We start from the raw sequence: 21,624 nt of genomic DNA on the forward strand, positions 1-21,624 counted from the left end.
AACAAAAATTTAAACTACAATCTGGCATTCAACTTAATTCCTTTACTAGTATTGTTCACCCACTCTAATCATGACCTAATCCTATTGGAAGGATCAAGTTTTTCTAGAAAGTGAAAATTCCCAGTCTAGTTAAAAAAAGAAAATTCAAGCAATCTGAATCAATTTTGCCACATAGTCTGGAGAATCAGTCTGTTTAGTGAGTGATGCATGAAAACAATTAAAGATGCCATTAAAATACAACTTGGTAACCAGGCATTACCTATTTAATTGGTATAATATATATACAGAGTAATCTTAAAAAGCTTCATTTTATACAGAAACATTTACAAAATGAACAGTGTAATTAATTAAAGATCTATACAATGCACACACATATGTCTTCTGGAAGATAAAGGATTTTCATCATCACAGTCAAAATGGACAGCCATATGCATTTAAAAAAAGAATTCCATTTCAGAAGAAAAATACATTTTTAATATTCAATTATATTTTTGTTTTTCTGAAAATTCATGTTTGGATACTTTTTTCAATTGTTTCTCTTGTTCAGCCTTGAAAAATTTCAGGTTTCTAGTGCCACCAACTGGTGTTAGTTTAAAATTAATAATCTCAGTGTTAAAAAATAACATTTTGTTTAAAAAAAAAATCTTAACTGAAAAATAGGCTCCTAGAGTCAAAATTCATGAAATATGAATGACAACATGATTTATAAAAATATTTTCACCAGGGTAGCATATATAACATTTATAAAATTAATGGTTACTAATCTTCTTATTTCCCCGCCCTCTTCTTTCACTGGTAGGTAAATCTTGGTCTAAGTTTGTATGTAGAAAGTGAAAAAAATCCTTAGAAAAAAATAGTATACCACAAAACAAAGCTTGGAAAAATGCGTGACAACAATTAGATTCATCTTTATGAACATCAAATAGGCATTAATAATTTAGTACAATCGTAAAAACCTAATGTCATTTTATGGTGCTCAGATTTTTTTCCTTTTTCTTAGAGACTAATTAAACATTAAACTGTGACAAAAGTCAGGAAATGTGTAGAACCACCATGAAAACAGCAATTTGCTCTCAGTATACCTTTGCAAGGATTCAGTTTTCCAAGTTTCATGGCAAAGTGAAATTTCTCAGCCACCTTCACGCCCAAGTAAAGTAAGCCTCTTCTCAGCCAAGTAGGGCTGGCATAAGCTAAGAGGCCCAAAGGCCAGTTCCTACTGCCTCCCAGCTATTTTTTTTTTAGACCATAAGTTCTCTATGAGAATGTTTAATTGCAACATAATACCTATAAGGTAGGTTTACAATGTGTTTATTAAGTGAATAAATAACATGTTTATAACCTGAATCACTTTAAATGATAATTAAAAACAAAACCAAAAAAACACAAAAACCACCAAAGTTGAAATTAATTCTTCTGTCCAATTTTTGATCCTTATAACAGATTAAAGTGTATATGGGATGAGAGAATGGGAGTCACAGCAAGTATTCACTTTCAAATCAAAACCTATGAGGTGTACCTACACACACTAAAAATTTCCTGCTCAAAGATACCAAAATATTGCTAACCTAAAGAGCTATTGATGTGTACAATATCAAACATAAAACAAATTCCCTGTAGGTCTCAGGTTTATTATTCTCCAGACACCCCATTCTTCTCTTTCTCTATTCAATATAGTAAACTGGTGGAAGGCCCTCCAAATCCTTACATTAGGAGCTGTTCGAAAATCAGGACAGAAATGGGTATCGCTAATACATGCATATTTTTATACAGTACTTTGCTCATTCCTGATCCATGTATAAAAGGAAGCAGTAGATACTGAAGAACAAAAAGAAAACAAATTATTTCCTTCAAAAATTTTCCATAGTTTCTTAAGTTTATCAGGAAAAATGGCAACAATACCGTCAAAATATGGCTTTTAATAATTTTCCTCTAAAATGGTGGCACAAATATTAATACTGAATGCTTCATTTTTGTCTAATGTATGTATGTGTATATATATATTTGAAATATGGTAACTATATCAAATATATATGTATATATATTTGAAAGTGTATAGGCATAGAATACGATGAATCTGATCACTATTTGGCCTCCATTATACATTTTGTACCCTAGAGGGAAAAAACTTTAATCTTATAGTTTATGAATCTATAGCACATGAGAAACCAGGAAAAAATTAGATATGTTGCCTATTGTAAGTAGACTTTTGGAGTGTCAACCATATGTCTAGAAACAAATGGGAAAATAATTGATTTTATTGCACTTACCCTCTTTTTTTTTAATTTGATAAATTATTATTGATAAAAAGCAAGACACATTAAAACTAATACTTTTTATAATTATTTTAAAAATAAAACATCTTTAAATGTGCATTTTCATTCTGAAATAAAAAGGATATTTGCTTTTGGATGACAATGTATAACTTGACATGCACAAAAATTAAGACACTACAATAAATGACCTGATCTTTACTAAATTACCTTTTAAATAATGTTAAGTTGATTTTAAAAAAAAAGTTAAAACCCATTAAAAGGACATTGCCACAAGTCCAACTTCAAAAGCCCATACAGTTCTTTGAAGGCTTTTAATCTGTCACCCCCAAGGCTCACTTTCTTTTTGGTGCACAGGGATGGGGGTGGGTGGAGTAGGAAGGATGCCAAAATCTAAAACAAAAATGAGGTTTGTGGTAACAAACCTGCAGATGAGCTAAGGTGTCCTATTATACAAAGAATCCAAACATAATGCAAAGTCAAAGAAATTATAATAGGTGAGAAATAAAAGGAGGTAAGAAAAAATCTGATGACAAATATTGATATGACTACAACATTTAAATCTACATCTAAAATAAATATTGTAAAAATCCAACAAAATATCGAAAAATATCTAAAAATCCAACAAAATACAATAATTTGGCTTAAAAATTCCTTTGGTTTTTAGATATATAATTATTTTGTGTTTTAAATAAATATACTAAAACATCACATTTGGGGGAACTTCATGATCACTCCAATTTGATATATATTTAATTGTTTCAGTAGTGAAGAATGGTGCTCAAATGGTTAACAAAGCCATATGCTGCTTTCTCTTGGGAAACTGGTTCTTAGTAAGTACCTTAAAATACTAGTACATTTTATCTTTATACAATGTTAGTAAAATTAAAGTATTTCCATGTCTAAGAATTATTCATTTCGCTGTTCTAATGACTGGATCCACTTCACATTTTAAAATATAACTGAAGTCCACAGAAAATTTTTTCAATAAACATGTTATTCTAAACCGTATTTAAAGTAACTAAAGATTTTAAGAATTCAACTATTAATCCAAATATGAAAAAAAATGGACCTACGATAGACAACGAAACCTGACAGAGATATTCAATGTCCAACTATTGCCATTTACCAACAGCTGGCTTTTCTATTAAGTTCAGTTTTCATTAAAACAAAAATTTAAGTACTCAAATGCATCCTTAAAAGACAACCAAATATTATACTGGAGTGTCAAAACATTTTTTTAAAATGTATTTTGAGATGGGGTTTTGCTATGTTGCACAGATTGGCCTCAAACTCCTGGTTTCAAGTGGTCCTCCCCCTGGCCTCCTGAGTAGCTGGGACTATAGGTACACACCACTGTGTCTAGCTTGAAACAAATATTTTTATGATGTCCTTACTTTTCTTGGTGTTGTGGAAATTGTAAATCAATGAATGAGTAACACTTCTTTGTCTTTTCATGAATCATTTTTAAAGATGAATAATTTTTGACATATTTTAAAGGGAAAAAATATGGAGAAGGGTTTTTTTTTAAAGCCCTTTTAGTAATGTTCAGCACTTAAGACTATGAGCAAATTAAGTTGTTCAGACTCAATGATAGGCTGTTGTATTGCACCATATAAAACAAATTTCATCAAAGCCTACACTCTTACAGTATGCACAGCAATGCATCCATTTTTAAAAGGACACTTTTTTTATACAGATGAAGCAAAACAAATTTTGACTGGCTTATACACAAAGTAGGGAAAAGTTTCCAACAACACTGGTCAGTGGCACCTGCTCCTGGGTGGCTTTTATCTGTTTACTGGGCAAGAACTTTGTATTAGGTTTTCTTTGTCCTCTGCTCTAGTTCATGCTGGTGTTTAATAAGACGTTCTATTTCTGTTCCAAGTGTTTGTAGATTTTCCTTTAATAGTTAGGGGAAAAGAGAGAAAACAAAACTACTAAGTATAATAAATAAAAAGATTCAATTTGAACTATTTTTGCCTAAATTTTGAAACTGAAGGAGTGGTGATTAGTCCAAAAATGCTAAGTGAATTAGTGAATTGAATTAGATACACAGATGTTTTTAGTAAAGTAGACCTGTCCTTTTCAAAGTTATGATATTGGGGATTAAACCCAGGGCCTTGCACATGCTAGGCAAGTGCTCTATCCCTGAGCTACATCCCCTAGCCCACTTTTCTAAAATTTTATTTTGAGACAGAGTATCATTAAGTTGCCCAGGCTGGCCTTGAACTTATGACACCCTCCTCTCTCAACTTCCCAAGGAGCTGGAATTATAGGTGGTTTCATTATACTCAGCTCATATTTAACCTTTTTATCATAGCTATAGCAATTCAATACATAAAATGATTAATTATTAGATTTAAAAATTATTTTTAAAACCCATTACTAACTATCAAGGCCCATGTTCAACAAATAGATAATAGCTGCAGAAAATAAAAGAAAGCTGGAAAATATATTAGAAACTCCATAGTCTTAAAAAGTGTTTCAACAATGACCTGTAATAGCAATGTATATCAAAGGTCATCCATTGCAAAATATATAATTCATCCTACTACCCAATAACTAAACTGACTTAGTTTGAAAATTATACTTTCAAAATAGAAAAACATTAAATTTTTATCTCTTGAGTAATAGAAACCTATCAGAATTAGCCCGTCTAAGTGCCAGATGAGACTAAGAAAGAGGCACCATTTTACTTATTGGTAAGTGAATGAGAAACACAAATACCTTCAAAGTAATATTTTTTAGTAATGTATCCTCCAAAACAGCCTGCAATTTTCGGTTGATTTCCAAAGACAGTTCCAGTGTTAATCCACTATCAGCAGGATGAGATGTATATAAAGATGCCATGATGCCACCTCGTCTACTTAAATGGACTTTGTTAAAATCAGAAGCCTCTGAAGAAAGTGTGCCTGATTCTTCTCGTAAAATGTAACTCTGAATTATTCTGCAAAACAAAATGACACTATCAATTGTGTACCTGAAGAATTAAAAATACTGGAATTTGTAAGAATCAGCTAAGCAGAAGCATAAAGAGGCCTAGCATAAAATAAATACCTATTAAACTAATAACCTAATAAATTAGAAAAGAATTTTCCTTATTCAGATGGTTTCTTCAGCTATTTTACTTTTATTCTATCATGATTAATGATATATACACTGCTTTTTAAATTCCTTTCCTTATTTACATAAAATATTTAAGCAACTATTTTATTGCTCTGATTTCTATTAATATTGTTTTCCTATTTTTAAACTTTTTTAAAAAGTAATAGGCAAACTTTTAGTAACATATTTAAAATTAAAATTAAAATGGCTTAGGAAAAGACCTGCAATATAAGAGCAACATCTCTTATTTAAATGAGTACAGTATCAGTGAGAGGAATATGGCATAGGACAGGCTCTGGAGTCAGTCAGAGCTGGGTCTGAATCTCTAGCTCAATGTCTGTCCCTCACAAGAGGATAATCCTGACAGATAAGAGTGATTTTACCTAGGCCCCAGTTAACTTATCTACAAAATCAGAGAACTCACTCTCACTCAGTGGCTGTAGGTAATCAGTAAGATAAATGCTAACAGGCATAGTACAAGGAATTACCTAATTATATTTTGCTCAACAGGAAAAAAAAATATCCAAAACTTCATATGTCTCTTAGAGTCATTAACATGAAAATAAAAAGCCAAGTAGCACACTACTGAACTCTATGTCTTCTTCAAGGGTCTTATGCATGCTAGGCAAGCACTCTACCACTGAGCAATACTCTCAGCCCTAGATCTATGTTTTCTTTCATTTTTGTATTCCCCAAACCTAGAATACAGTAGGTGATCATAAAATATTTGGAACCGAATGATTATAAGAATTATTAAGCTGGATATGGTGGCACATACCTGTAGTACCAACTACTTGAGAGGCTGAGAAGCAGGGATGCTTGAGCCCAGGAGTTTGAGACCAGCCTGAGCAAGATGTGAGACCCTTTCTCAAATTAAATAAATAAATATTTTTTGAAAGACAGAATTCTTGATATGATTGATTTTTGAAAAGAGTGCTTTTACCATGAGAAGTATAGACTTGGAACAGATAGTGCTACCATAATAATACATACTTTGTTTTTTTCCTAATTTCTTCCACCAATTGTTTGATGTGGTCTTCCATAAATTCTATCTTTTCATTTTTCCGGGCATGTGCTTTCTGCAACCTAACTATCCTCTCAATCAGCATGGCCTTGTCCAATTCTGGAAAGTTATCCACAGCTACTGATGACCCAGTGTTTTCTGGAGATCGATCTTCTGCACTGCTCCGAGCATTAAGGGACCCTAAATGATATGCACACATACAAAAAAAAAAATCAGTTTAGATATTATTTGTAGTCTAGCATGCTAGACTCTCATCTCATGTATCGTTTATTTTGGTATCATTTTCAAATATTCACCCTAACATAGCTGGATGTAGAACATATCATAGGTTATTGGCTAACCAACTTCTTGTGTCTGAGTATACTGGCAATAAAATAGCAAAGCGTCCATCTATTATGTCTCTCAAGAACAGGGTGTGAAAGTAGCAACAGAGAAACAAAAGATCTAAGAGAAAGAATAACAATTATAAGTCAGACCAAAATTAAAGTAAAAGAGAACAGAAAACAAAAAACAACAAAAAACAGTGGGGGGCAGAATGTAGGATATAGGAGAGGAGAAGGAGGACAGAATATAGTGGATTATGTTCCAGAGCCAATCTATCCAGGTTCAAATCCTACTTTTCCAATTATTAGTTGTGTGACTTTGGACAAATTATTTAAAACTCACAGTGCCTTGGCTACTTCATGTCAAAATGGCATTAGTAATATTATTTACCGTTCATAAGATTATTAATATATTTATCTCATTTAGATGAGTTAATATATGTGAAGCACTCAGAACAGCGCATTATAGTAAGCACGATGGTTAGCTCTTCCTTTTTACCAATACCAATGAAATGAATTTTTGGTCCTCTTTACCCTATAAAAATCTGTTTCTCAACCCCACTGTATAGATTTAAGTAATGTATCTTATCTAAAATTATATAATACATTGCAGAAACTGGGTGTGATAGCACATGCCTGTAATCTCAACATCTCAGGAAGCTGAGACAGGAGAATTGCAAGTTTGAGGTCAACCTCAGCAACTTCATAGTGAGAGAATAGAACAGAATATAAATAAAATATAAATAAAAAATGGCAGAGGTGGGATATAAACATGCAACAATAATTTCAAATTCACATTCTTTCTACTACACATTTTTTCCACTATTGTAATAGCTGATAATATTTTGCCCCTCTAATGTGCAATTCCTAGGAGACAGTATAATGTAGAAGTTATAATAGAGAGACAGAGAGAGAATCCCAAATTTTATTACAAAATAATTATATAAAACTTCAATATTTTGTTTCAAAAGGAAACAAAGCATATCAATATTTTTAAGACCCAAATGCTATTTATTTTTATATTCAATTACTAAATAACAACTAAAACCATTGTTTTGTTTTTTTTTTTACCTGATGAACTAGAACGACTCCCCATGCTGCTAACTTCTTTATCGTAGCTTCCATTCTCAACCTGATCTAATTTTCTTCGTGCTATAGGAAAAATAAGTGGATTACTTACAATAATCATCATGACCGTCCCATCCATCCCTGATTTTAGTTGCTAAATTCACTTAGTAAAAAATGGCATAGACTATAATAATAATAATAAGACAAAGTTCTTGAATACCTACCTTAGAAAGCTGTAGATGTCATTCATATAAAATGACATTTGGAATTGTACAGGTCAAATACAAAATATACAAAAATGACATTATGATAACTGACACTGGCATCATTTACTTGTACTGAACTTAACTTTTCAGAGTCCTGACAAAAGCTAAGATTGTGGTTCAGAGCACTTTCCTAGCATGTGTGAGGCACTGGGTTAGAGCCTCAGCACCACATTAAAAATAAATAAATAAAAGAAAGGTATTGTGTCCATCTACAACTTTAAATAGATAGATAGATAGATAGATAGATAGATAGATAGATAGAAGTCCTGACAGATTTAGAGGATCCTACCAGAAATTTCCCTTCAATTATAAGTACAAAAACAACTGAATTCTTATAGCAAATAACTGAACATATTCATGTTAAGTCATACATTTCACCCTATTTGAAAATAAATAAAGTTGTGGAAAATGGTAAGAGAATAGCTAGTTGGAATACTTGTCTTATTCATCTTTGTCCAAGCACACAGTACAGATACCCAATAACCTCTATGCATTTTAAATTAAAGAAATCTGGGTTTTAATTCTAGTTGATCATTGTTGTGTTCAGGTAATTTATAACCTTTCCAGGTCTGTTTCCTGCGACCCAGATGCAGAGCTAGGTCTCAACCATCTCTAAGTTAGAGACAAGATGTAGATCCAGGTACCCTAAATGCAGTACAGATCAATTCATAGGCATATGTAGGTAGAAAATATTACAATTTTTATTTACGCTTAAAGATAAATCTTTTCAAATTTCTATTTTTATCTAACACATCTAAAATGCATAAATAAACACATAAATTGGAGAAAACCAAATATTTTTTACTGATAAAAAAGTATGTAATCAAAAAAGTTTAGACACTCTTGCCCTAAGGTAATACCTACCACAATTCTTACATTCTGTGGCTCTGAGAATAAATATCCTTTAGTATAGAAGACAGGCAGTTCATAGAACTGCAAGGTTAGCAATTTATCTATGAAAATTAGTATGTTAAAAGGAATAAATAGCTCCAGTAAATGTGGTAGAACCTGAAATATATTTTTTCTACAAAATCTTTAATGATTAAAAGAAACAAATATATTCAAGGTCTAAATGAGGAAGAATTTTATACCTTGCTGAAGTTGCTTGGTAAGATCCTTGACATTAGAGGCATGTTTACGTCTTTGAGTTACTAACTCATCTTTCAATTCTTCTACCTGGGTACTCAATGCTTTAACTTCTGTTTGTTTACACATAAGGTCAGCTTGCAGAGTCTGGACTTCCTCTTTTCGAAGTTCTTCCTCTTTTAACAATCTACTTTCCTGAATATTAAGTAAGATAAAATGAAAAAAAATTTAAATCATATATTTATTTCTATTATTGCTCAAATGACAACCTTAAAAATATATGGTCCCTGAGAGACAGTCTTCTATAGCTCCTCCTTACAAGGTTTTATTTATTGAGCTCCTCCAAATTCTCATATAGTGAGGCAAAGGGATACACTAAATGAGTGTGTTGTTCTTCACATGCAAAACTACCTGTGACACAGGTCTTTGAATTTTTGCAATTTCAAAAACTCAAACTATTTTTTTATATTTATTATTTATTTTTTTTTAGGTGGACACAATATCTTTATTTTTTATTTTTTTTTTATGTGGTGTTGAGGATAGAACCCAGGGCCTCGCGCATGTTAGGCAGGCGCTTTACTGCTGAGCCACAATCCCAGCACAAACTCAAACTATTTTTATGAGTAATTTGAAGACATTCTAATAACTTGGAAATATTAAACCACTTTGAAACTATTTTTTAAAATAAATGTAAAGTATTACCTTTAAAAAAATATATAATGATTCTAGTTAAGAATGACAGAAACCATGGCTTTCTTATTTTCAAAAGTGAAACATTCTTCTTTATTATTTTAGGGAGAAAATTTATTACAAATCATGTCAGTTGAAAGGAAAAAAACCAACATTTTTTAAAATATATATTTTTTTAGTTGTAGATGGACACAATACCTTTATTTTATGTGGTGCTGAAGATCAAAGCCAGTGCCTCACAGATGCTAGGCAAGTGCTCTGTCACTGAGCTACAGCTACAGCCCGCAACATTTTTTTTTTAAAGCATTTGAAATTACCGGAAAGTCAGTGCCAATAGAAAAGTGCTTAAATTAACTACTACTACATTTTTATGCTATGGGGAAATTTTAATCTGTGTTTCTTGTTAGTTGTTTCAAGAGTTAAATACATATATTTATACTTACCAAATTAGTATTTGTCTGTCTCATTTGTTCACATTGGTTTTGCAACTGACTTTCACTACAGGAAAGTTTATCATATTGTGACTGCAAGGAATTGCACTCAGATTGAAGCTGTGCATTCTTACTAGTGAGCTTTTCTGTGAACAGCAGTAGCTCAGATTCTCTTTTCCTACTTCCTTCGATGTCTTTTTGTAGGTCATTAATCAAAGAATTAAGACTTTCCATTTCTTCCTTCAAATTTTCAATTTCTTGCTTACCTCTAAAAAACAAAGTTTATATTTCAGAAAATATGAGACTATTAAGAGACATTAAACTAATGGTTTGGGGAATTTTAAAATTTCATTAAAATTTTCAATTTAAATGCAATGCTTTATAAAGAGACTTTTATTCATTCATCCAAATATTTATGAATGAATAAAATAATAGGAACTAAGGACTGAGAGTATAAATGAGCAGGGCCTACATGCTCCTGCTTTCAAAGAACTTTTAATCAAGAAGGGAAATTACACGAGTGTGATAACTGTTTCTGATGAAAACCCGGCAAGTTGCCTAACTTCATATAAGTGATGCTCAAACTAATACTTAAAGTAGCATTTACTGTCTGCAAAGGTCCAGTCAGTAGATAAGCTGGGCATCTTGGCATATGGATTTTGTTGCAATCGTTCCACTTTGCCACTGTAGATGAAAATAGCCAGAGACAATATGTACAAAAATGAGTGTGGCTAGATGCCCAGAAAACTGCACTTACAAAAAGAGGTGGTGGGCTAGATTTGGCTTATGGGCCATAATTTGTTATCCTTCAAAAAGAAAAAGGAAAAAAGAAAAGCAGAAGTTTGTGGGAAAAATTCAAAATAAGTTCTAGGAAGAGGAATGAATATGTGCTAAAGCTGGAAAGGGAAAAGGAGAAGGGTTTCTGGTTGGTACCAATAGGTATTCAGCACTGATGATAATCAGGACTTCACTACATCCTTAGCACTTGACAAGGTCTTGACAGGCCTTAAAAATCCGTTAACAAACTACAGCTGAAATATAAGAGTGAAAAAGAGGAAGGCACGAAGAAGCAAGGAACAGGTCACTAATCTCACAAGCCATGCTAAGGCATTTGAACTTCCTAGGCAATCTTTGAGGCAATGGGAAATCACTGAAAGGTTTTGAGAAAATGTTCTTTTTAAAAAGTTTATGCTAATAACAGTGTAGGAAATGTCCTGGAGAAAAAGTAAACAGAAAAATCAGTTTATGAGCTATGGCAGTTTTCCAGATGGGAGCTGACAATGGCTTGGATGATGGAGGTAAGAGAGGGAATATAAAAAAGTAAACGGACTTGAATGATATTAAACACTGGACACATCACTAATACTTTGGGACTGGCTAGGTATGTGAGAGGAGGGAAGGAAGAGCCAAGCATGACCCCCAGGTTTCTGGGTTAGACAGTCATTTGGGTGCTAAACTCATCACTTATCCCAGAACATGAAAGAAGAAGCATATTCGTGGACAGAAGAAAGGACTCAATTTTGGATATATTAAAGTTTAAGGTGTTTTTGGTACTTATGTGCCTAAAGCTAAGCAAAAAGAGCTGACAATAATGATTCAAAGAATCTGATGCACATTAGAGGAACAATTAGGATCACTCAGGGAATGACAAAATTTGAACACAAGAGGGTTTTCTGACAGAAAGAAAAGCCTGATAAAGAGACTAAGAAAGCGTGGCCCAGAAGGCAGGAACACCCAAAACGCATGATAAAAACAGAGCCAAAGGAACAGAGCATTTCAAGAAAGGTAAGTTTAACACTGTTAAAAGATCCTAAAAATTCAAGCAAAGCTGGGTCTGAGCTATATCCACCATAGTTAAGGGGATATTAAATTTTATGGAATGCTGAGATCAAAGTTAGAATAGAAAGAAACCCAACAAAGGAAGTAAAGAACTGGGGAATGAGTACAGCTAATTTTTTAAAAAAGTAATTACTTTATTTTTTATTCTAATTTGTTTTATATGATAGCATAATGCATTACAATTCATATTGTACAAATAGAACACAATTTTTCATATCTCTGGTTGTACAGAGTCACACCATTCGTGTCTTCATACATGTACTTAAGTATTGATGTCCATCTCATTCCACCATCTTTCCTACCCCCATGCCCCCTCCCTTCCCCTCCTACCCCTCTGTCCTATCTATTGTTTGTCTAATCCTCCCACACTCCCTCTCCAACCCCACTATGAATCAGCTCCTTATATCATCTCGGGAGCAAATTTTTACCACTTGCACATAAGATAGAGCACTAATCTGTAGGGTATATAAAGAACTCAAAAAGCTAAACACCATGAGGACAGGCTGGGGTTGTGGCTCAGCAGTAGAGCGCTTGCCTAGCATGCATCGGGCACTGGGTTTGATCCTCAGCACCACATAACAATAAAATAAAGGTACTGTGTCTAACTACAACTAAAAAAATTTTTTTTTTTTTTTAAGAAAAGCTAAACACCAAACAAAACCCCCAAATAACCCAATCAATAAATGGGCTAAGGAACTGAACAGACACTTCTCAGAAGATGATATACAATCAATCAACAAATATATGAAAAAATGTACAATATTTCTAGCAATTAGAGACCTGCAAATCAAAACTACATCAAGATTTCATCTCACTTCTGTCAGAATGGCAGCTCTTAAGAATACAAACAACAATAAGTGTTAGTGAGGATGTGGGGAAAAAGGCACACTCGTACATTGCTGGTGGGACTGCAAATTAGTCCAGCCAGTATGGAAAGCAGTATGGAGATTCCTTGGAAAACTGGGAATGGAACCACCATTTGACCTAGCTATTCCACTCCTCAGTCTATACCCAAAGGACTTAAAAACAGCACACTACAGGGACACAGCCACATCAATGTTTATAGCAGCACAGTTCACAATAGTTAAACTGTGGAAGCAACCTAGATGTCCTTCAGCTGATGAGTACAGCAAATTCTATCAAAAGTTTGTGAAAAGGAGAAAAATACATTGGTAGAGGAAGATCCAAAGAGTTTTGATTTTTTAAAAGTATGATCATATTTAAATACAGAAAGAAAAGGAAAGTCAGCAGAGATATATAAGAGATATGGGTGGGATAAAAAAGGAATAATCAAGAAAGGCCTTGCGAAGGCAGAAGAACATGGATCCACAACAGAAATAGAAAGAAAAATTAGGTCAGAGAGGAGCAGGAACATTTCTTCCATAACAGAAGCAAAGGAAAGAAAGAATGCAGATATGGGCAGTTCAAAGGACTAATAGCAAGATGATGAGAATATTGTCATCCGACAACTTCTATTTTTTTTCTATAAAGAAGCAATCATTTGCCAGGAGTAGAGGGGTAAAGGGGAAACCTGAAAAGTGAGGAAAGTGATCAAGTTTAGAAGAGATGCTAAGAGAATTGGGTAGAAGGCTCCGATCAAAGACATGTAGTAGGAACAGAAATGCATAAATATTCCTAATTGAGGTCAGTGACCATGAACTTCTGTGGTGTCAATCTGGATGATGGTTGAAATTACTTCAGCACCTTGGGTGTGTGTAAGGTGCAAAAAAGAAGACACTGTTTGAATTCAACCTCAACTGAGGCTCTGCAAGGCAATGCCAGAAATGGAGCTTAGTTACACAGTTTTATAAGAAGACAAGGAATAATGTCAACTCATTACATTAAAAGCAATGCACATTCAAAAATCTAGATTTTGATACTCTTCAAGATTTACCTTTTAGAAGGAAAAAAGTATTCTACATAGTTAATGGAATTTCAAAGTTGAAGAAACTAAATAAAACCAATCTGTCTTATAAATTGTTATTGCAAATTATATTAGGGAATATAAACTTTGATTTTTATAATCCATTGTGGGAGCTCAAATATAGTCCAAAAAAGTTCAAGTGAAGAGAGAAAAATTTTGAATTGTAGCTAGTAAAACTGTAAAAATTGTTCTTCACGCAATAATTCCATTTAAAAATATAATCTTGAAATAGAAGTAAAAAGCTTGTTTATCAACACAGAGATGTTGTTAATTTTGTACCTTTGAAGCTGATCCTGTATCTGATCTGCAATTTTCACTTTATCCAATAAATTCTGAATTTCAGCTTTTTGGCGATTAATAATTTCCTTGTATTTCGACAATTCATCTTCTGTTCTTAATCGTTCATCTTCTAGACATTTTGCCTATTAAATTATCGTAACCAAGTTAAACTACAAATAATATTTTCTTATTCCTTATAAACTATTTCAGATAGTGGTTACATATTAGAAATCAAGGCTTAATTCTAAAGCAGTATTAGTTCATATGAAGAAAATACAATAGGAAGTTAATGTCCTAGATTTCAATTGCAGATTTCTGGTGATTCAGTCATGAGAGTTTAAGCATGTCACTTTATTTTTTACTAATTTTCATTTATTCATCTGAAAAAAAAAAAAGGATCTATCTTCCCCAACTACTTCAAATAACTGACATGGAGAACAAATAGGAAGGTATATGAAAAACTCTTTGAAAATTATTAGGTGATTCCAGATTCAAAGTGGTAACTGAAAGGCCTATTATGATACCTGTGATAATATATAATATTATTCATAATCATATTAAAAGGTAAGGGACATTACCATGACAATTAAAGACTTCAAACAGTGGAAGAGATTTAACAGGCTGTTAGAAATGCAATCTTTACCCATCTAAGACAATTAAATATACCCAAGGAGAAACAGATAGTTTTCTTACTATTTTCTGGCACTCATAGTTCTTAGATTCAACTATCTTTCCAAATGATTTGCTAAAACAACAATCTTTAGATCAAAGGCCCAAGGATAAGTTATAATCACAGCAAATATGGAATGGAATACAAATGTTTGGCAAATACTTCAAAGAAATTAACATGGAATATACTTTCATTTCAATGAAAGTCAATTATATTACCAGAGAATTGCTATTGTGCTCCTCTGAGTTCTTTTATTTATTTTTTTATTTTGTAAAATTTCTTTTATCTCCCTTTCTCTTTCTCTCCTTCCTACTTCTCCTTCCCCCCTCCCTTCCTTCATTTCTTCCTTGCAATACTGGGAATTGAAACCAAGAGTGATCTATCTACCACTGAGCTCCACCCCTAGCCCTTTCTATTTTTTATTTTGAGACAGGGTCTCACTAAGTTGCCCATACTAGCCTTGAACTTGCAATCTTCTTGCCTAGTCTCTCAAGTAGTTAGAATTATAGGTGTGGGCCACTGCACTCAGCTATTTTGAAAAAATTTCTATGTAACTACCTTTTCCCCACCCCTTCAAAAATCAGAGTAAATCCAAAGTTAAAGATATTTACCCTTCTTCCTCTGGAGTCATAACTAAAGATTTGATTACCTTTGTCCTCAGTGTTCGCAGTTCATCCATACCCTCTTTAAAGGTCCTCTTCAGATCTTCCAGTTCCTTTATTTTGGCATGATGCATCTTTAAAAGAAACCACAAATCATAATGCACTAAACTACATCTAAAACTTATCGCCTACTTGTTCCAAAAGGCTTTAAAAGTAGATAACAACACCTACTCTGTCTCTCTTTCTGTATTTACTACATAGTCTAAGATATTCAAAGAGCAAAAGTATTCACCTCTAGCTGGTCAGATTTTTCTTGCATTTGTTTTTCAAGTTCTCCTTTTGTGACTCTAAGTTTTGCATCAAGCTCATTTGATTTAATTTCTTCAGACTCCTAATGGAAGGAAAACAGGGAAAAAATGATGATTTTTAAAGCTTTATATTTTGAAAAGCTAAGAAAGTTTTGCAGCTGAGTTTACTAATTGTGAAACATACAGCTATGTACCTAAAATTGAACAATGCATTGAAAGATTTTAAAAGTCAATTTTGCATGAATAAGAATAGCATATTATATAACATAATAGAAAGTAGTTTCTTCTTTAAAGTTTTAAATTTCCTTGCATTTTTGTCCTTCTGACATTCTCTACAAATTTCACTTGGTTAAAACTGCTCTAATAAGATCCAAAGCAGCAGGTAGTTTAACAGAGGAATTAACCTGCAACTTGTTTAACTGTTCTATCAAATCCATTCTATACTTCAGATATTGCCAATACAGAAATTTAATGAAACCGGAATACTGACATTTCGTATAATTTATTACACACAGTGTGTCTAAGTGCCTCACACCCAGACAGGGAGGTAACTCAAATCACGTGCGAGAATGGCTTCCCACAATTTATTACCAATCTACTTGAAAAGCTAAACATACCTGATATGTTTTTATCATATCCTGACAGTTTTGTCGTATCTGATCTGCTTCTTCCTTTGCTTGTGTTAACTTTGTTGTTGTGTCTTTGAGTTTATCTTTGGTTTCCTGCATTGACAAAGAAAGACAAAGTTGGCCACAATGACACAAAGAATGGTAAAAAAGTAACCATGGAGTAGGGAAAGTTCTTACTGTACCAAGGGGTGGTATACTATTCTTGCAATAATATTTTATGTTTCTAATAGAAAGTTAAATGGCCTACACAGTGAACTGATAGCCATTAAATAAAGTTAGTTTTCAGCAAATTACCAGAAGTTATTAACCAGATAAGAAAAGCAAAGCGTCAGATAGTTCTTTGCATACCCTTATATGAAAGAGAGTATTTTGGTTTATGGCCATGATATCTATTCAAAACTGCATTTTTAAAAAATATTTTATTTTTTAATAGTTGTACACAGTATCTTTATTTTGTTTACTTTTTTTTATGTGGTGCTGAGGATCAAACCCAGGGCCTTGCAAGTGCTAGGCGAGCGCTCTACCACTGAGCCACAACCTCAGATTTCAAAACTGCATTTTAATTAATAGATGCTGCAATATGGTTTTGTTCCTTGCCGTTCTCCTAAAATGGCAATTATAAAGATTTTTCTGGGCTATTCTCATCAAATTCAAGTACTTTTTCTCATTTTTATCCTTTTCTTACCTGCTCCTTGACCACCCCTGACTCTTTAAATATCCTAATTTTGTGGCCATTACAAGACAATATTCTCCTCCTTTTCTTCTTTCTTCACTTTTCCTTTCTACTCTTGGGATTTTCAAATATACAACCCTTGCTCTGCAGCTTTTTGTAATCTCCTGCACAGACCTGATTTAGTGCCATAGTTTGGGCTACAGTGAAAATTTTAAATGAGAGCTTAGGTATCTTCGTCTAGTAGCTTCAGTTCACAAAGTTGTAGATGCTGCTACTCTGCCTTCCCACAGATGGAACCCAGGGATGGCTTGGATTCTAACAACTGATATGCTGTATTGAAGGTTATATGTTTACCCAATTGAGTATAAAGCTTCTGGACAGCAACTAACTCAGTACTTATCATGTATTAATTGTTCAATTGATGTTTATAGAAGTAATGAAGGAACTCCTAATATGGATCTTTTGTTCTACTCAGTTTGGTTTTCCCACAGCAAATACTCACTTTTCTTTTTTCCTTTTTTCCTGCTATTCTAGTTGGAATACCTTTCCCATCATTTCTTGAATCCTTCAACTTGCATTTCTGCTTCACACACTGCTTTTTATATGTCATTTTAAAGAAACACATCTACTTCTGAGTTGCTGGTCTTTAATTCAACAACAACTAAAGCAGCATTGACATGTGGTAGATACTCGCTTCATCTACTTGAAAAATAGCAATTAAGATATTCCTATGTGCCAAACAAATATTTATTAAATAAATATTTGAACAAAGGAAAAGAATCACAGTGAATGTGTTTAGGCTAAGGTATCAACTGTGTTTCATTTGTTCACTTATTATTAACTGAGTGAGCACCTATTATGTACTAGTTACTGTTCTATGCACTGAGGAAATAGTTGTGCAAGAAAATGAAAAAAAATCCCTACTCTCTTTTTTAATTTTTTTTTATTTTAAGAGTTACAAAAACTTTTTATTTAAGAGTTAAATAAAAAATAAAATACATACGTAAATGATATATTAGGTATAAGTGCTAAGAAATAAAAATAAAGCAAGGACATGAGAAATTTTGGGGGAGGTACTGAAAGTTTAGATAGGGTAGTTAGGGGCTTACTGAGAAGCTGACAGGAAAAGACTTGAAAGACATGAATTGGGGGGATTTGCTGAGGAATTGGATATGGTAACTGTGAGAAATCAAGGATAAATTCAAGGTTTTTGGACTGAGCAACTGCAAGGATGAATTGCAATTTATTGAGATAGGCAAGCAATGGAGGGAAGGGCGCATTATCAGTTCAGGTTTAGAAGTGTTAAATTTAAGATGCCTCTAAGTTATTGAAGGTGTCAAATGTCAAGTAGTCAGTTGAATATGTGAATCTGGAGTTCTGGGCAGAGGTTACGAATCTGGTAGTCACCAGCATGCAGCTCTCTATTGCTGTTTTCAGGTACACTAATCTTGTCTTCTGCAGTGCTAATCTGTTGTGAAGTCTATCCAATGTATTTTTCAATGTATTATGTGAATTTGGTCTTTTTTCTATCTTCCATATCTCTCCTTATCATAGTCATGCTTTTATTTATATTCTTGAACATATGAGAGTATATTTATAATAGCTGTTTTAACATCCTTGTGTCTTATCCTACATTTCGTATCATTTCTAGATCTGTTCCTATTGATTGATTCTTGCTTTATTCTCATTATGGGCTATATTTTCTTGCTTTCTTGCATGCTGGTAGTTTTCCTTTGGCTAAACAGTGAATTTTGTGCTCTTAGGTCAAGATTTTTATTAAATATTTTTGGACTTTGTTTTAAGGCATAGCTAATTTACCTGAAATAAGATTGCTTTTAAAGCTTTATAAGGTGGGTCCATAACAAACGTAGTGTAAGGCCACTGGTCCCCCACAACTAAAACAATATCCGTTTGGGGCCTGCCTACTTGCTGCCCTGTGTGTAAAGAGATCTTATCTCTTTGGCTAGAGGAAACAAATAGTTCCTAGCCCTGAGTAACTCTAGGAATTACTGGCCATATTCCTTTCTGATCTCTGGAACTCTGTCCTCCCTGTTCTCCACACTTTCAACTCTCTCTCTTCTCTTCAGGGGGACTGCTGGCCTCTATTTAGGTTCCTTTCATTGTAACGCAGCCTGGAAACCTCCTAGCACTGTACGTCATTTGTTTCCCTTCATTCAAGGATCACTGTCTCATGCTGCTTATTGTCTCAAATCTAAAAACATTCACTTCATATATTGTTTCATTTTTTTTTTTTTTTAGTTTTAGAAGATGGAAGGGTAAATCTGAACGTGCTTATTCCATAATGTAATAGAATATAGTCAACAAAATAAGGTAATAGTATAGAAAAATTACAGAACAGAACATAGAATATAGCTTAGTAGGTGACATGAAATGGCAAAGCTAATTTAAAGTGAGCTCTAGCTTCCATTAGTGGGCCTTATGAGAAAACAAACCATTTAGGAATGAGACTATCACAGACAACACAACCACCTTGGGAGAAGAGCACATTAAATGGCAAAGTCTTGCTTTAGGTGACCTAGTGGAAGGAACATGTCATAAAATATATCAATCCTGGTAATAAATTAGATCTCCTGCATCCTGTTGGTCTGGGTACTGCCTCCATACCAGACTCCATTATTCTAGCTTTCTCTGAAGCATAATTGTCTGGCAAGTATCCAGAACTGCCAAATCATGTTGCCAAAGAACACATTTATTGCCAGCCACACCTATACTTTGGTGAAAACATCTTATCCTGAGACCAGGCTGGTGAAAAGGTAGGCCACCAGGTAGATGATCAAATACATCAGATACATTGGGGGAAGTCTTCCTTCTTTATTCATTACACTCAAAATAAAAGGCTTTGTTCTAAGAGGTAAGGCATTAAAAATGATTTTAGCTAAACCCCAAAGAAGTCTTAAGGGAAGGGAACAAAATAGTTTCTATTTGATCTGATGATCTGGGTGTCGAGACTACCTGGTAGTATGTCCTAGAGATCTGTATGCTTTGACCCAGAGATTCCCTCTCACATCTATTAGGTAACACATAAAATATGTAAGCAAGGGTGTAAGCAGGGGTCTATCCCAGACCCTCTCTGAAAGCAATGACTGTGTACAGAACTAAATGCTTGCTGGGAAGAAAAGCCTTACTTTAAAAGAACAGGTAAATATTGATTTTCACATACCAGGCTAGTATGGTTGTTATTTTCACTTTCTAGCATCCACACCATTTTACCTTACAGATGTCAGCCTTAACCCACTTTTCTAATGCACTTACAGAGTATTTGGTTCCATCTATCTCAAGGCTGTCATTAAGAATCAGATATCGGGCTGGGGATGTGGCTCAAGCGGTAGCGCGCTCGCCTGGCATGCGTGCGGCCTGGGTTCGATCCTCAGCACCACATACAAACAAAGATGTGTGTCCGCCGAAAACTAAAAAATAAATATTAAGGAATTCCCCGCCCCCCTCTCTCTCTCTTCTCTCTTTTTTTTTAAAAAAAGAATCAGATATCACCCATTCTCTAAATATACAGAGCTCATATATTTGTAAAGTTTTTCACTCCTCAATGCTAGTGTTCCAGTAAGTTTAAGGATCCTGTCTCTTTTGACAATAGATGAAAATACGGAAGGTTCCTCAAATATTAGATATTAGTCCAAGTATTATGTTCATATCGTAAAGCAATTCAGGCAGCTAAAAACTATTATTGTCCATGTGGATTTGGAATTCTAATTCCTCATTCTGAAAACCAAAAGGAAGGGAAATAATAAATGGCTCAGCCCTGGAGACCTCTAGGGATTGCTACCCTGTTCCTTTCTGGCATTTCTTTCTTAGCCTTGGTAGCTTCCTCATATACCTGTGCAGACTTAAGGGGAGTCTACTGTTCTGCAACCTATCTTTGACCATTGTAGACTACTCTCCCTACAGTCTTCTCTGATGATACTAACATATGAATACCCAAAGGCTATTAAAAATACTGATTTGGAATTATTTAATATAGTAATCCAGGATTATAGTTTTAAAGGATATCATTAGGCTTATTTTTGAAAGCCTCAAAGTTGATATATTTCTATATTACTCTTCTATTCAAGTCACATTTCAGAGTTGCTCTTTTACTTAATATCAACTACAGACTTTTATTACTTTGAGTATCAGCTCATTTAGTGCTTAAAATTATGGCATCTGGTACCAACTTTTATAATTATTTTTAATTATATTTATTTTTTATTAAAGTGATATTTGCAGCTTGGTATTGTGGCATATGCCTGTAATCCTAGAGAAATTGGGATGCAGAGGCAGGAGGATCACAAGTTCAAGGGCAGCCTGAATAATTTAGCAAGACCCTGTCTCAAAATAAAATTTAAAAAGGATGGGGTACGTAGCTCAGTGGAAGAGCACTTGACTAGCATGCATAAAGCCCTAGGTTTAATCCCCAGTAAC

General features: G+C 33.6%; 1 protein-coding gene and 1 long non-coding RNA gene across 4 annotated transcripts in view; one reads left to right on the forward strand and one right to left on the reverse strand.

Annotated features, from left to right (window-relative positions):
• Positions 1–245: 245 nt before the first annotated feature.
• Ccdc186 (coiled-coil domain containing 186) overlaps positions 246–21,624 on the reverse strand; it is a 44,700-nt gene continuing 23,321 nt past the window's right edge. For all 3 annotated transcript variants that reach the window (XM_015494822.2, XM_048807371.1, XM_048807372.1), the window contains 10 exons: positions 16,506–16,610; positions 15,873–15,971; positions 15,628–15,714; positions 14,309–14,451; positions 10,279–10,534; positions 9,151–9,340; positions 7,797–7,877; positions 6,372–6,582; positions 5,001–5,220; positions 246–4,173 (listed from right to left, as the gene is read on the reverse strand). In XM_015494822.2, coding sequence (XP_015350308.1) covers positions 4,090–4,173; positions 5,001–5,220; positions 6,372–6,582; positions 7,797–7,877; positions 9,151–9,340; positions 10,279–10,534; positions 14,309–14,451; positions 15,628–15,714; positions 15,873–15,971; positions 16,506–16,610 — 1,476 coding nt within the window. In that variant the 3' untranslated portion in view covers positions 246–4,089. The remainder of the gene's footprint in view (positions 4,174–5,000; positions 5,221–6,371; positions 6,583–7,796; positions 7,878–9,150; positions 9,341–10,278; positions 10,535–14,308; positions 14,452–15,627; positions 15,715–15,872; positions 15,972–16,505; positions 16,611–21,624) is intronic.
• Positions 4,657–21,582, forward strand: LOC125618001. Its single transcript, XR_007349208.1, has 3 exons — positions 4,657–4,792; positions 14,289–14,292; positions 21,572–21,582. It is a non-coding gene; the product is annotated as an uncharacterized LOC125618001 (long non-coding RNA).

This window comes from Marmota marmota, unplaced genomic scaffold, assembly GCF_001458135.2.
Source record: "Marmota marmota marmota unplaced genomic scaffold, marMar, whole genome shotgun sequence".
Lineage (NCBI taxonomy): Eukaryota > Metazoa > Chordata > Mammalia > Rodentia > Sciuridae > Marmota > Marmota marmota.